Below are 11,944 nucleotides of genomic sequence, written 5' to 3'. Positions count from 1 at the left end.
AATAAATATGAACCAGTACCAGTACATTATGAATCTAAGTACAGTTATAAAAAACATAATTCATGCTCCAGTAATTTGAAATCACCTATAATTCACAATGTTTTGCTGTTATAAAATATATCTTTCAAATTTCGTAATACAGTGTACTGTATTTCGGAAAATTTTGTATTATGAGAGACATTTACGAATATGTATGACACACATGCTGCCATTGGATGCAACTGCCTGCCCCCAGTGTAAACAAGTACTGTACAGGTATATGGGTGTCGGACAGTAGGATGTAGGTCAGAGTCAGTTTACGTTAGTCAGTCACGGAGTGCACGTCTACGGTCTACCACATAAGCTTCTTCCACTTGTTTTTCCACCATTGCCCAGTGTTTGAGCCATTATGTCTGATAACCCTAAATCTGGTACAGTACTTAGAAATGTTTAAATTTTGATTGGGGCAGATAACGGAGAAGTACTGCTGTTTTGTTGGGTTTTCCCCCAGGAGGTGTCCTTCATAATTCGTAATGGCTAGAGCCCCTATTATTTCAAATAATGGGGGTTTTACTGTACTGTACAGTACAGTCATTAAGATTGGTTTTAATAAAAACTTGCAGAATCATTAACACAGGTCAGGTTTGGGCTTGACAAAATTTAATTTTCAATCAGTGAGCACAAAACCATTACTTTTATATTTTTAGAATTTATCGATGAAACTCCCACCACTAGCTCTGTTCAGCAAACACAACAATCTTGGCCAGAGTCCAGCTGTTCAGCTCTCATCGAAAAGAACCCATTTTATACATCCAGTAGCTGTAGCAGCCAGCCACTGAATGAGCCTATGCAAGGGGCAAGTGAAAACAGTTCATCAAGTCCACTACTTCTTAGTACTCTGTGCACCCACATACCAAAAGAGGTCAGAAAAGAAAGGCAGAGCTGGACAGAAAAGAAGTGTATAAAAAGTGTAGAGAAAGACAAGAACATTTTAGGGATGTTTTAGGAAAAAAGTTTGTGGAAGAAGGTGGCATGTCTGGAAAAGTGGGACATTTTATCGATAAAGCAGGAAATTTGGTCGACAAAGTGGGAAATTTTATAGATTTACACAGCCTCAGACACCTTACAGAGGATGACATCTGTGATGGAGAAAATAGAAGCAACTGCTGTCCATTATTAGGAAAACAAAACGGCCAAGGAATAATTGACATTTATATAGTACAGTATGGGGTATATTCTTTTGTGTGTGTGTGTGTGTGATTCTGGTCACTATTAGCATTAGTGAACTTTATTTGTAATTTCATTCATGCAGTTCGAGAATATTTGTATAGAGGTTCTGAATATGCCATCCCCCCCTCAGGATGTGAGGAGGCTGGGGCCAAAGCAGGGGGACAAGACTCGCCCCCTAAGGATCACACCAATGAGTGAGGAGAAGAAATGGGAAGTTATCTGCCATGCAGAAAACTTAGCAAGGAGCGAGACATTTCAGAATGTATTGATACACCCAGATCGCACGGTAATGCAAAAGGAACAGCACAAGAAGCTCCTGCAGGGCTTGAAGCAGAGGAAGGAGGAATCGAGGAAGAACAGGGACGGGTGTAGACCGCTCTCTCTCTGCTGCCATACCCCTGGAGCTGTAAGGACCGCCCTCTCTCTGCTGCCATACCCCTGGAGCTGTGAGGACCGCTCTCTCTCTGCTGCCATACCCCTGGAGCTGTGAGGACCGCTCTCTCTCTGCTGCCATACCCCTGGAGCTGTGAGGACCGCTCTCTCTCTGCTGCCATACCCCTGGAGCTGTGAGGACCGCTCTCTCTCTGCTGCCATACCCCTGGAGCTGTGAGGACCGCCCTCTCTCTGCTGCCATACCCCTGGAGCTGTGAGGACCGCTCTCTCTCTGCTGCCATACCCCTGGAGCTGTGAGGACCGCCTCTCTCTGCTGCCATACCCCTGGAGCTGTGAGGACCGCTCTCTCTCTGCTGCCATACCCCTGGAGCTGTGAGGACCGCTCTCTCTCTGCTGCCATACCCCTGGGCTGTGAGGACCGCTCTCTCTCTGCTGCCATACCCTGGGCTGTGAGGACCGCTCTCTGCTGCCATACCCCTGGAGCTGTGAGGACCGCCCTCTCTCTGCTGCCATACCCCTGGAGCTGTGAGGACCGGCTCTCTCTGCTGCCATACCCCTGGAGCTGTGAGGACCGCCCTCTCTCTGCTGCCATACCCCTGGAGCTGTGAGGACCGCTCTCTCTCTGCTGCCATACCCTGGAGCTGTGAGGACCGCTCTCTCTGCTGCCTGCTGCTGCCATACCCCTGGGCTGGGGACCGCCCTCTCTCTGCTGCCATACCCCTGGAGCTGTGAGGACCGCTCTCTCTCTGCTGCCATACCCTGGAGCTGTGGGACCGCCCTCTCTCTGCTGCCATACCCCTGGGCTGTGGGGACCGCCCTCTCTCTGCTGCCATACCCCTGGAGCTGTGGACCGCCCTCTCTCTGCTGCCATACCCCTGGAGCTGTGAGGACCGCCCTCTCTCTGCTGCCATACCCCTGGAGCTGTAAGGACCGCCCTCTCTCTGCTGCCATACCCCTGGAGCTGTAAGGACCGCCCTCTCTCTGCTGCCATACCTGGGCTCTCTCTGCTGCCATACCCTGAGCTGTGGTAAGGGACCGCCCTCTCTCTCTGCTGCTATACCCTGGAGCTGTGAGGACTGCCTTCTCTGCTGCTATTGTTAATAACTGACATGACCGGGACCACCTGCTACTGACATCGTTTCAGACAACATCTCACGAGTTGCTTTCGGTTATAGAGCACAGTTTGCCTGACACCAGTCCTCCCGTAAGACCTAACCTGTCTCTCCCTCGTATAACTCAACGCCTGCACGTCTTCAGAACGAGATGCGAGATTGAACTCCCGGGCCACACAGAGAGGCTTCCTCTCTCCGACATTGTCCCGCTCTTCCATTACTTTAGGTCCGAACACACCCAGTTGTGTAGATTCCACGAAGCCCTCGGCATCACCATAGACAAATAAAACTAAATTGGAAACCACACGTCAGTGAAGTTGTCAACCTCCAGTTTCTGGTTCCACCTCCTCCGCCGACTCAAGTCCTCGGAGTTCCCTGCACCTCGAGCCCCCAGTGTTTACACAACATCTGTTACCTTCCTAAGCTCGCCTATGCCTCCCCACCTGGTCTTCCTCCCTAAATGCCACACACAACGTAAACACCCAGAAAAAGTGCAAAGAGGGCATGCAAGATTATTCTTCCCCTTCCCATCTACATATCAAGAAGCGCTCAACACACCGACCCTTCTGACTCTCACTGACCATCACTACGACCCCATCTGCAACTTGCAAGAAGTTTCACACCACCCGGCGACACCGGTCTTACTTTCACCACCTGAGATCCCTAGCCTTCGAATTGCTGTTCGATTGACCATTAAACCGCATCCAGCCCATACGTGCATGAACTGATCGCTATAAGAACAGCCCAGTCCCAACCATTGTAAAATTATCAATAACTTGTAATAAACCAGTATTCAATTGCAAATACCATTTCTGTGACTGTCACTATGTTGAAATGCACCGTAGTTTGAGCTTTTCCCCATCTAGTTATTTACATATCTTATTTGTATCACTTATGTTACTTGCATATTATTTGTAATTCGGAACCATTCTCAAATATGTAACTGTATATTAGCCTTCTGACCGCTACAAGCTCTTTCAATAAACTCTTTAATTATTACACATTATTATTATACATCCTGCGCCAGCTTCACACCTGTAGCTTTCCCTGCAGTTCGTCCTGTCCTCTCAGCATTGACTACTCTACTACCTGGAGTGACTTATGCAGCCATGGCAAACAGAGTATTCCATTTATCACATCACAGCGCCATGATGCCATGAGCAATCTCTAGCTGCCACACTGGCCACTTTCCTCCAATCTTGTCAACCTCATCAACGCCTCCCCAGATGAGCAACACCACAAGACATGAGGGACTCCACACAGTCTCCATATCTGCAGGGATTGACACCTCGAGCAACTCTGTTCTCCAACCGCAGCTGCTCCCATTCCTGCCCCACACACTGCATCCCACCCACCCCAACACCCCAGTCCTGCCTCAGACGCCGGCCGCCAACCCTGTGCACAGTGTACCCACCTCTGTTGGTACCATCACGTTTTGGTGCTAACGCTTAGACACTGGTGAGGCTCCATGTAACACGAGAGCTTGGCCATTGACTGGGATTGGTGGGCGCCATAACCTCCGACACTATCAAGCAGCACATCACATGCCTTACTTCTGACCTTGGCCACTTCACTCCTGTTGCCCGTCACGACCTACTACAAACACTACGACAGGCAGTTCCTGCATTCAAGGCTACTGCCCCACGCCAGCCTTCCCATCGCCCTGAACACATTCATCCTGCACCTCCTTCGCCAGTCTGCCCACGATTGCCGCTTACAGCACCACCTCGCCCATAACATTTCTGGGTACCCTCTTTTCATCCCCAGGTACCTACTGCTCCTGATGAGGATTCTGCAGCCAGCCCTATGGACGCCCCACCCGGCGCCCCTGAGGACTTTGCACCTGCCGCGAGAGATGCACCACATTCCTCACCTGTTCAACCTTCTCTCCACCACAACCCTCCTTCTCCCAAACCTTCTCCCACAGATTCCGCGTCACTAGACGGAGTCGTCTCCTGTAAGGGGCCGACTGATCCACACCCCTGCCCGTTATGTCTCACATGTGGGATACAACCCTGCCGACAACAAGTCTCCTGCAGCGCTCGGAGGGGAGGGGGAGTATTGTAGTGGATACTCTCCCCTACAACTGCTGACTGATCACTTGCCGTCCGATACCAGCCGATCAGCAGCGAGTTCCACAGACCAGGCCTCACTCGCAGACTGCGCAGTGATTGGCGCCACTCATTTCGCAACTCGCTTCTCTGACTCTGAAGAATCGTATAAATACACCTCAGCCTAGCCGTAGAGGTCATTCAACTCAACGCTCTCAAACCAACAAGACCTCTCAGCAAGCTCATCACCACACAGCAACTCCTTAGCACTGCACTGTACTTACAATATATATGTATATATATGCGGAGAACGCATTGTGAGTTTCACTTCTTACCTCCATCCTTAGTGCGAGATCTCCTACGTGTACGTATGTATGTGAGCCTATCAAAGAGAAGATAGACAAACATGGAGAAGTTTGACAACTGGCCACATACAGTACGCCACACTAGAACCTAATCACGCAAGATGTAATTTCAAATATTATTATTCTAACCTCAGCATATCTGGTTGAGCCCGGATACTGTCAATCTCTTACTTTCCTTCAAATTTCCTCCCTCTTTCCTTGATCCTAAACGAATCCCCCCTCCCCCAAATTGCCACCAAAGTACTTTCAATCCTAATCCCTGCCCTCCCACTCAGCATTACAAGCAATAGCCCTCTACCTTACCTACAGACGTCAAGTCAAGAAGGTATTCTACTCAACGCTCTCAAACAGAAAAGACCTCCTCTCAACAAGCTCCTAACCACACAGCAACTCCCTAGCACTGCATTGTACATATAATATATGTACTGTGTATATATATTTAGAAAACGCCATTGTGAGATTCCTTTTTCATCTCCATCCTAAGTGCGACAAAGAGAAATTAGACAACTGGCCACATACACTATGCTACATTGTCAGCCAGGGCCGGATTCAGGAGTGGGCAGCTGCCCAGGGGCCTCCACATGTGCGGTAGTAGCTATATCAGGGCTGGTCAACTTGAAACCACATGAATGACTCCAGTCATGTCTCACTTGTGTGTGTGTGTGTTGGGAAATTGTACACTATCAATAAATATACAGTTAATTAAAAAGTTCTCAATGTTCTAATTTTCTCAATATAACTGCATATGGCTTCAAAATTCTCCAAAGAAGTGTTCAAATTTCAAAATTTTCCCGGGGGGCTTACAGCGCCCCCCGGAACTCCCAGATGTTTAGGCTCGCTTCACTAGCCACCCCACCCTCTTGGGTAGTTATAATGAGGGGGGCCTCCACAAACAGGCTGCCCAATGGCCTCCACAGGTCTAAATCCGGCACTGTTGTCAGCCCGTCTGATCCCGAGATATGCCAGGGACTCTCAGTTGATTTAAAATGTCCACAGGAAGGCCACCAGACGGGTGCCTGCACTGCGCCTTGCCCTGATTAGGGGTTAGGTTAGGTTTTGTTTGATTAGATGACTCGTTTTCTCCCTCACCCCAAAACCCTGATTTCCCAGGCTCTCCCCCATTATTGTTGGGGGGGGGGGGCAAAAACTAGAAATTTCCGCCTAAAATGAAGGCCAGATTCGTTTAAAACACATCAAAATATACTGGAAAAACATATTGGACAACCCCTAGGGACTCATGTCCTAAAGTAAAAATTTACCGCCAACAGTGCCTGACAGAGACGTGATGGATCGGTCAAGCGGCTAACGAGCCGATCAGTGGTGAAGAGTCGAGGATAAAAGTAAAGCTCAAAATTTTGTTTTGTGAATTTCCCGCCCTACGTCACCGTCCATCGAGGTGGTGAATGTAAAACATGTTTGTTAACCTATTTCATATACTGTACGTGGACATTCTGGGGCGACGATTCTTCAGGTGATCCGACGTCCAATTTTAACCCTCAAATTATTCAATAATGTTCCTGAGTAATAATCTCTAATTTTATTTCAAGATATACTAAAATTTTAGGTACATGATTTACTCTTACAATTCTAATAAAAAATTACTTTAGCATTTATCAACTAATTTCTGTTACTATTTCACAAAATTGTACCCTACCTCGAAAAAATTAAAGCGGAAATAAAGCGAGCCTGGTAGTTGACAGATAACATTTGTTGGTTAAATGTTTCTAGAAATCTCAAACTCCTTCATTTGTGTGATTGTTATACCGCGGGATTTTAAAACATCTGAACCACCACAACAACACACTCCCGAGGCAGCCACTGATTCCAATATTATCATCTGAATAATGTCTGGTGAGGTTGGAATAGAAGATTTATTACTCGCTCATCATGGTTTGGGTGATATAATCAGATCTTTTTACCCAGATGAAGTGGAAGGTGATGCTGGTGAAGCCATTGATGTCATTAGCACAGCAACACAGGACAACCTGAGCACATTTAATTCAAGTCAGGTAATGTATGTATTACATTTCTTAGACAAACTAGGATTTTTAGTATTAGTTTACTTGTTGCCACTAAACGAGTCTTGGGAATTTTAAATTGCAACCAGTAGTTTTGACAATTCTTCAATGGCATTTCTGGCGTGGCTAATATGGAGGACTTCACAGCAGACGAGTTATTCGTTTTGGTTAATATTTAAACCTTTGGTTGTACACAGGTATCCAATTTTCAATATTACAGACAAAGATTAAAAAATAGCGGTAATCATTGACAACTGACCACAGTTGATTTTTCATAGAAAACGATTATAAAAACACCATTATTTCACTGTGTTCTACAGCGGACATTGTCATGGTTATTTGTAAATTAAATGTAACCTAACCAAAGTTGATATGAAAAACAAGCAGCAGAAGCATTGTTACAACACATCACCCGTGATTTTTTTTCACAAAATGTTTGATTTCTGGTTTATTTTGATGTGTTTTGTTCAGACCTGACCTTCGTTGCCATGGGAAAAGCGCACTTTTAATAAGAAAATGCAAGTCATCCTTGATCAAAAACGGCTATTTTCCATCAAAAACGAAGGTGATATCTGAACAATATACATCCAAATACTGTACATCAGAAACCAAACATCTACACCCCTAACTTTCATTAAATTAACCAATTTTAACCTAACCTCACCTAACCCCAGCGGGGAAGAAAACAAGTTATTTTTTACTTACGTTAATGTGCTGCATTGGAATGTATTTTTTTTTTATGGGAATTAGCCCACCTGGGCACAGGTCAAACGGGCCACAACGGGGCCTGGGGGGCGAGAAAAAAAGAACAGAAAGAAATTGAAAATAGAGAAGAAAAGGGTTATCCTGTGTTAATCTACACCACGAAGATGCCGGAAAACCAGTTTTTTAAAGTGAGACAGATTGTATAAGTATGGAAACACAGAAGAAGGCAGAGCATTCCACAGTTTGGCTGTGTGAGGAAAGAAGGAGGTACTATAACGGGTTATTCTCGTGTGACCGACACCCACAGAGAAATGGTGGGCACCGCGGGCAAGACGTGTGTTACGAGCCCACGGCCTTGCCTGCAGTACACAGGATGTCAAATCCACCGAAAATTGCCCGTTAAAGTACCTGTAAAAGAGAGAGTGAAGCAACACTGCGGCGAAGAGAAAGGGAAGAGAGATTTTCGACTAAAGGAAGAGAGTTAATAAGTTCATACATTTGGGCAACAACCTGGAGGAAGTGGTGCAGTCTCTCCTGCTTCAGGTACTATCTATTGAAAAGGTACCTTCACATCTCGCCAGGTATGTTCAAGGGAGCAGAGGCAGGTAGTGTGACATGCCTCATGGCTCCAGACAGCTCGCAGTGGGGCAAGAAATGGCGGGTTGTGGAATGTATATATGAGGTAGAAATTGCCTAAAAGTAAGTGCTTTTATGCGATTTGAAGATGTGCGAAACCAAATGATAACCGCTTCACCCTCCGGTAAGTTAAACAGAACGAACTTATTATGGCATGGTGTAATTATACGTTTTTTGTGGACGTTAGAACAGCCGTCCGTACCGAACGGTTCTTAAGCATTCACTGAGCTTTGGTGTTGATCAAGCCTGGGCCGCAGAGTGTTTTGAATTAAGTCAATGTGATTGGCTGTTTACATCCTTGGATGAGACATCACCGCCGCATTACCACCGAGAAGACAAAGTAGTGCGCGCCTAGTCGCCTAATTACAGTATCTACCAAACTAAACATATTTTACAAGAAATGATTATCATATCAAAACTCACTGATGAAAATAAAGTTATAAGATAAACAGCAAAACAAATATCTCGTCTGCGGGTCAGTCTGCAATATTGAACTTTTTGTGTGTGTGTGTGTGTGTGTTTTGGTGTTTTACTAAAATCTGCCTTTTTGGGGGGTAAATTAGCAGTTTCTGTTGTAAATGAAAATTTTCAGTTTTTGCAAAAAATGCTAATTTGCACAAGAAATGAAGGTCATATTTGAGTAAAACATACAAAAAACTATTCTCATATCAAAACTTGAGGACAGGCAATATTTATATTCTTACTGTAATTGTATTAGTAACTTGATGAAAAATTTAATTCCAGTTCTTGCTATGAGTAATGTTTTTTCATTCTCTTCAAAACTGACAGTTCCCCTTTTACCCCTGTTCAGTACTTATTTGTGAGAGCCAGACAGTCAAGCAGGAGTACTTTACACTAATAATCATCATGATTATTTAGCACAGGCGTCCCCGTGTTACGGAAGCTCGGGTTATGGATTTTCGCTCTTACGGAATTTGTAAATTATGACCAATAATTTCGCGATACGGCCCGTAAATCTGCCCTTCCGGAAATTGGAGGTAAATTTTTACAATTTAAAAAAAAAATCACCATAAAATGATATATTATTTTAAAAATGATAATTTGTTTGGTGTGGATTTCTTGGTGTTTGCTACCGCCAAGCGTGGCATCGCCACGGGGAGTCGCTCCATTGTTTACATCCAGTGTAAGTACAGTACAGTGCATTACCCTTATTCAAGATGACTGGAAAGAGGCCATCAAGTGAAAGTGACCTCAGTAGTGCAAAAAGAAGCTGCAAAGGCATTACATTGGATATTAAACTTGATGTTTTAAGGTTTGATGCTGGAGAAAAACTTAGCTAGATTTCAAAAACAGTAAGTCTTGCTACTTCAACAGTGGGAACAATCCGGGATAATAAGGACAAAATTAGGTCAAGTGCTCATGCTGCTACTCAATTAACTGCTCGAACCTTGTATTTTCATCGAAGTGATGTGATGTTGAATATGGAACGACTCCTGAGTGTCTGGATTGAAGATCAGACTAAATGCAATGTGCCACTAAACACTATGGTTATTCAACAGAAAGCCATCAGTTTATATAATGATTTGCAGGAAGAGGAAGGTGCATCTTCTGAGGTTGAACCTTTTCTGGCTAGTAAAGGCTGGTTTGAAAGGTTTAAGAAGCGCCTTAATTTACACATCAAAATGAGCGGTGAAGCTGCTAGTGCTCATACAGATTCTGCTAAGAAGTATCCTGCTGAGCTGAAGAAAATTATTGATGAAGGAGGTTACACACCAGAACAAGTGTACAATGTTGATGAAACTGGGCTTTTCTGGAAGCGCATGCCTGCTACAACTTTTATTTCCACTGAAGAAAAATCAGCACCAGGCTTTAAAGCATCCAAAGATCGTCTAACACTTCTTGTGGGAGGAAATGCTTCGGGTGACATGAAATTAAAGCCCCTACTTGTGTATCACTCAGAAAATCCAAGGGCTCTCAAGGGCTATGCCAAGTCTAATCTACCTGTGATTTGGCGTTCCAATAAGAAGGCTTCGATGAATATGACCCTTTTCCAAGACTGGTTCACTAACTTTTTTGCCCTGCTGTAGAAAGATACAATGCCAGGCGTAACATATCTAATAAAACATTGCTCCTCTTGGACAATGCACCAAGCCACCCAGTAAATTTAAATGATCTTTCTGATAATGTGAGAGTGGAGTACATCCCCAAGAACACAACTTCCTTGCTGCAGCCAATGGATCAAGGTGTGATAGCTAACTTTAAGGCATATTATCTTAGGAAAACTTTTTTGCAGCTCATAAAATCAATTGATGGGGAGGATAAACCTACAATTAGGGACTTCTGGAAAAATTTCAACATCTTGGATGCTGTGGATAATATAGCCTAGTCATGGGATGAAGTGAAAACCTCGGCTATGAATGGTTCATGGAAAAACATATGGCCAGTGTGTCCATGAATTTCAAGGTTTCTCACAAGCTGAAAGTTTACAACAAGTTTAACAAGACATTGTGACTCTTGCAAACAATGTAGGTTTTGAAGAAGTCATAGAAAATGACAAGTGATCGCGGGCACCTTCGTGCCCAGTGAAAGTTTGAACGCTCATGCTTGGCTAGCGTACAGCAAATGAGGGTGCACTAAGTCTGTAGACTTGCATGGTTAATTAGGGTGCGCCAAGTCCGTAGACTTGCATCGTTTTCAATCGTAAATAAAATTTTTAATTAATGCCTTCCTAAAGAAACCATCGACATGGGACCAGGTTTGCTCCACTCTACGAATTTTTTGCGATTTTTCCACCAAATTTGATGAAAAAAGATTGTGCCGTTTCGGCTGCCCAGAACAGACAGACAGACATACGGCTAATCCTATAGGATATTAGATGTGGTTGAGTTGCTAGAGTCCCATAGAGAAGATTTGACTAATGAAGATCTAATGATGTTGGAACAAGAGCAAGCTGCAGGACAAGAAGAAGATGTAGAATCTCCACCTACCCCACTTCAGTTGACAACAAAGGATATGTCTAAAGGGTTTGCACTAATACAGGAAGGTCTGCAAATCTTTGCTGATAACGACCCCAACCGTGAAAGGAACATCAAGGTTGCAAGAGCAGTTAACAATGCTCTCAGTTCCTACACTGCGCCGTAAACGTCAAACAACATTGGATGAGCTATTCACCCTCAGGGAAAAGCCGAAAGCAGATGATGATTTACAGGGCAGGGCAGAAGAGAGTAGTGCCCCTCCCTCTCCCTCCCAATAACTCCCTTTGCACCACCTATCCTCACGCAGCAGTCAACATCTTTTGTGGCGAGTACAGTACAATATTTTTATTTAATCCAACAGTATTTCTCTTCATATTACATGTATATCATAAATTATTTAATGTACTGTATTGTATGTGTTTATAAATGTTTATTTTCATTCATAAAAGTGCTTGAATTACGTTTTTGGAGCCGAAAAAAATTCCGTAGGAACGCATCTCCAGTTTTATAATGGAAGTC

The 11,944-nt window shown here is 44.5% G+C and overlaps 1 protein-coding gene across 1 annotated transcript; it reads left to right on the top strand.

Annotated features, from left to right (window-relative positions):
* The first annotated feature begins 9,931 nt into the window (after window positions 1–9,931).
* On the top strand, window positions 9,932–10,537 carry LOC121863690 (tigger transposable element-derived protein 1-like). The gene has a single exon (XM_042362432.1). The coding sequence runs from the start codon at window positions 9,932–9,934 to the stop codon at window positions 10,535–10,537; it is 606 nt and encodes a 201-aa protein (XP_042218366.1).
* The last annotated feature ends 1,407 nt before the right edge of the window (window positions 10,538–11,944 follow it).

Source organism: Homarus americanus, unplaced genomic scaffold (genome assembly GCF_018991925.1).
Source record: "Homarus americanus isolate GMGI-L3 unplaced genomic scaffold, GMGI_Hamer_2.0 scaffold4866, whole genome shotgun sequence".
NCBI lineage: Eukaryota > Metazoa > Arthropoda > Malacostraca > Decapoda > Nephropidae > Homarus > Homarus americanus.
The sequence above is the reverse complement of the archived record's forward strand: the minus strand, read 5'-3'. Positions and strand labels throughout refer to the sequence as shown.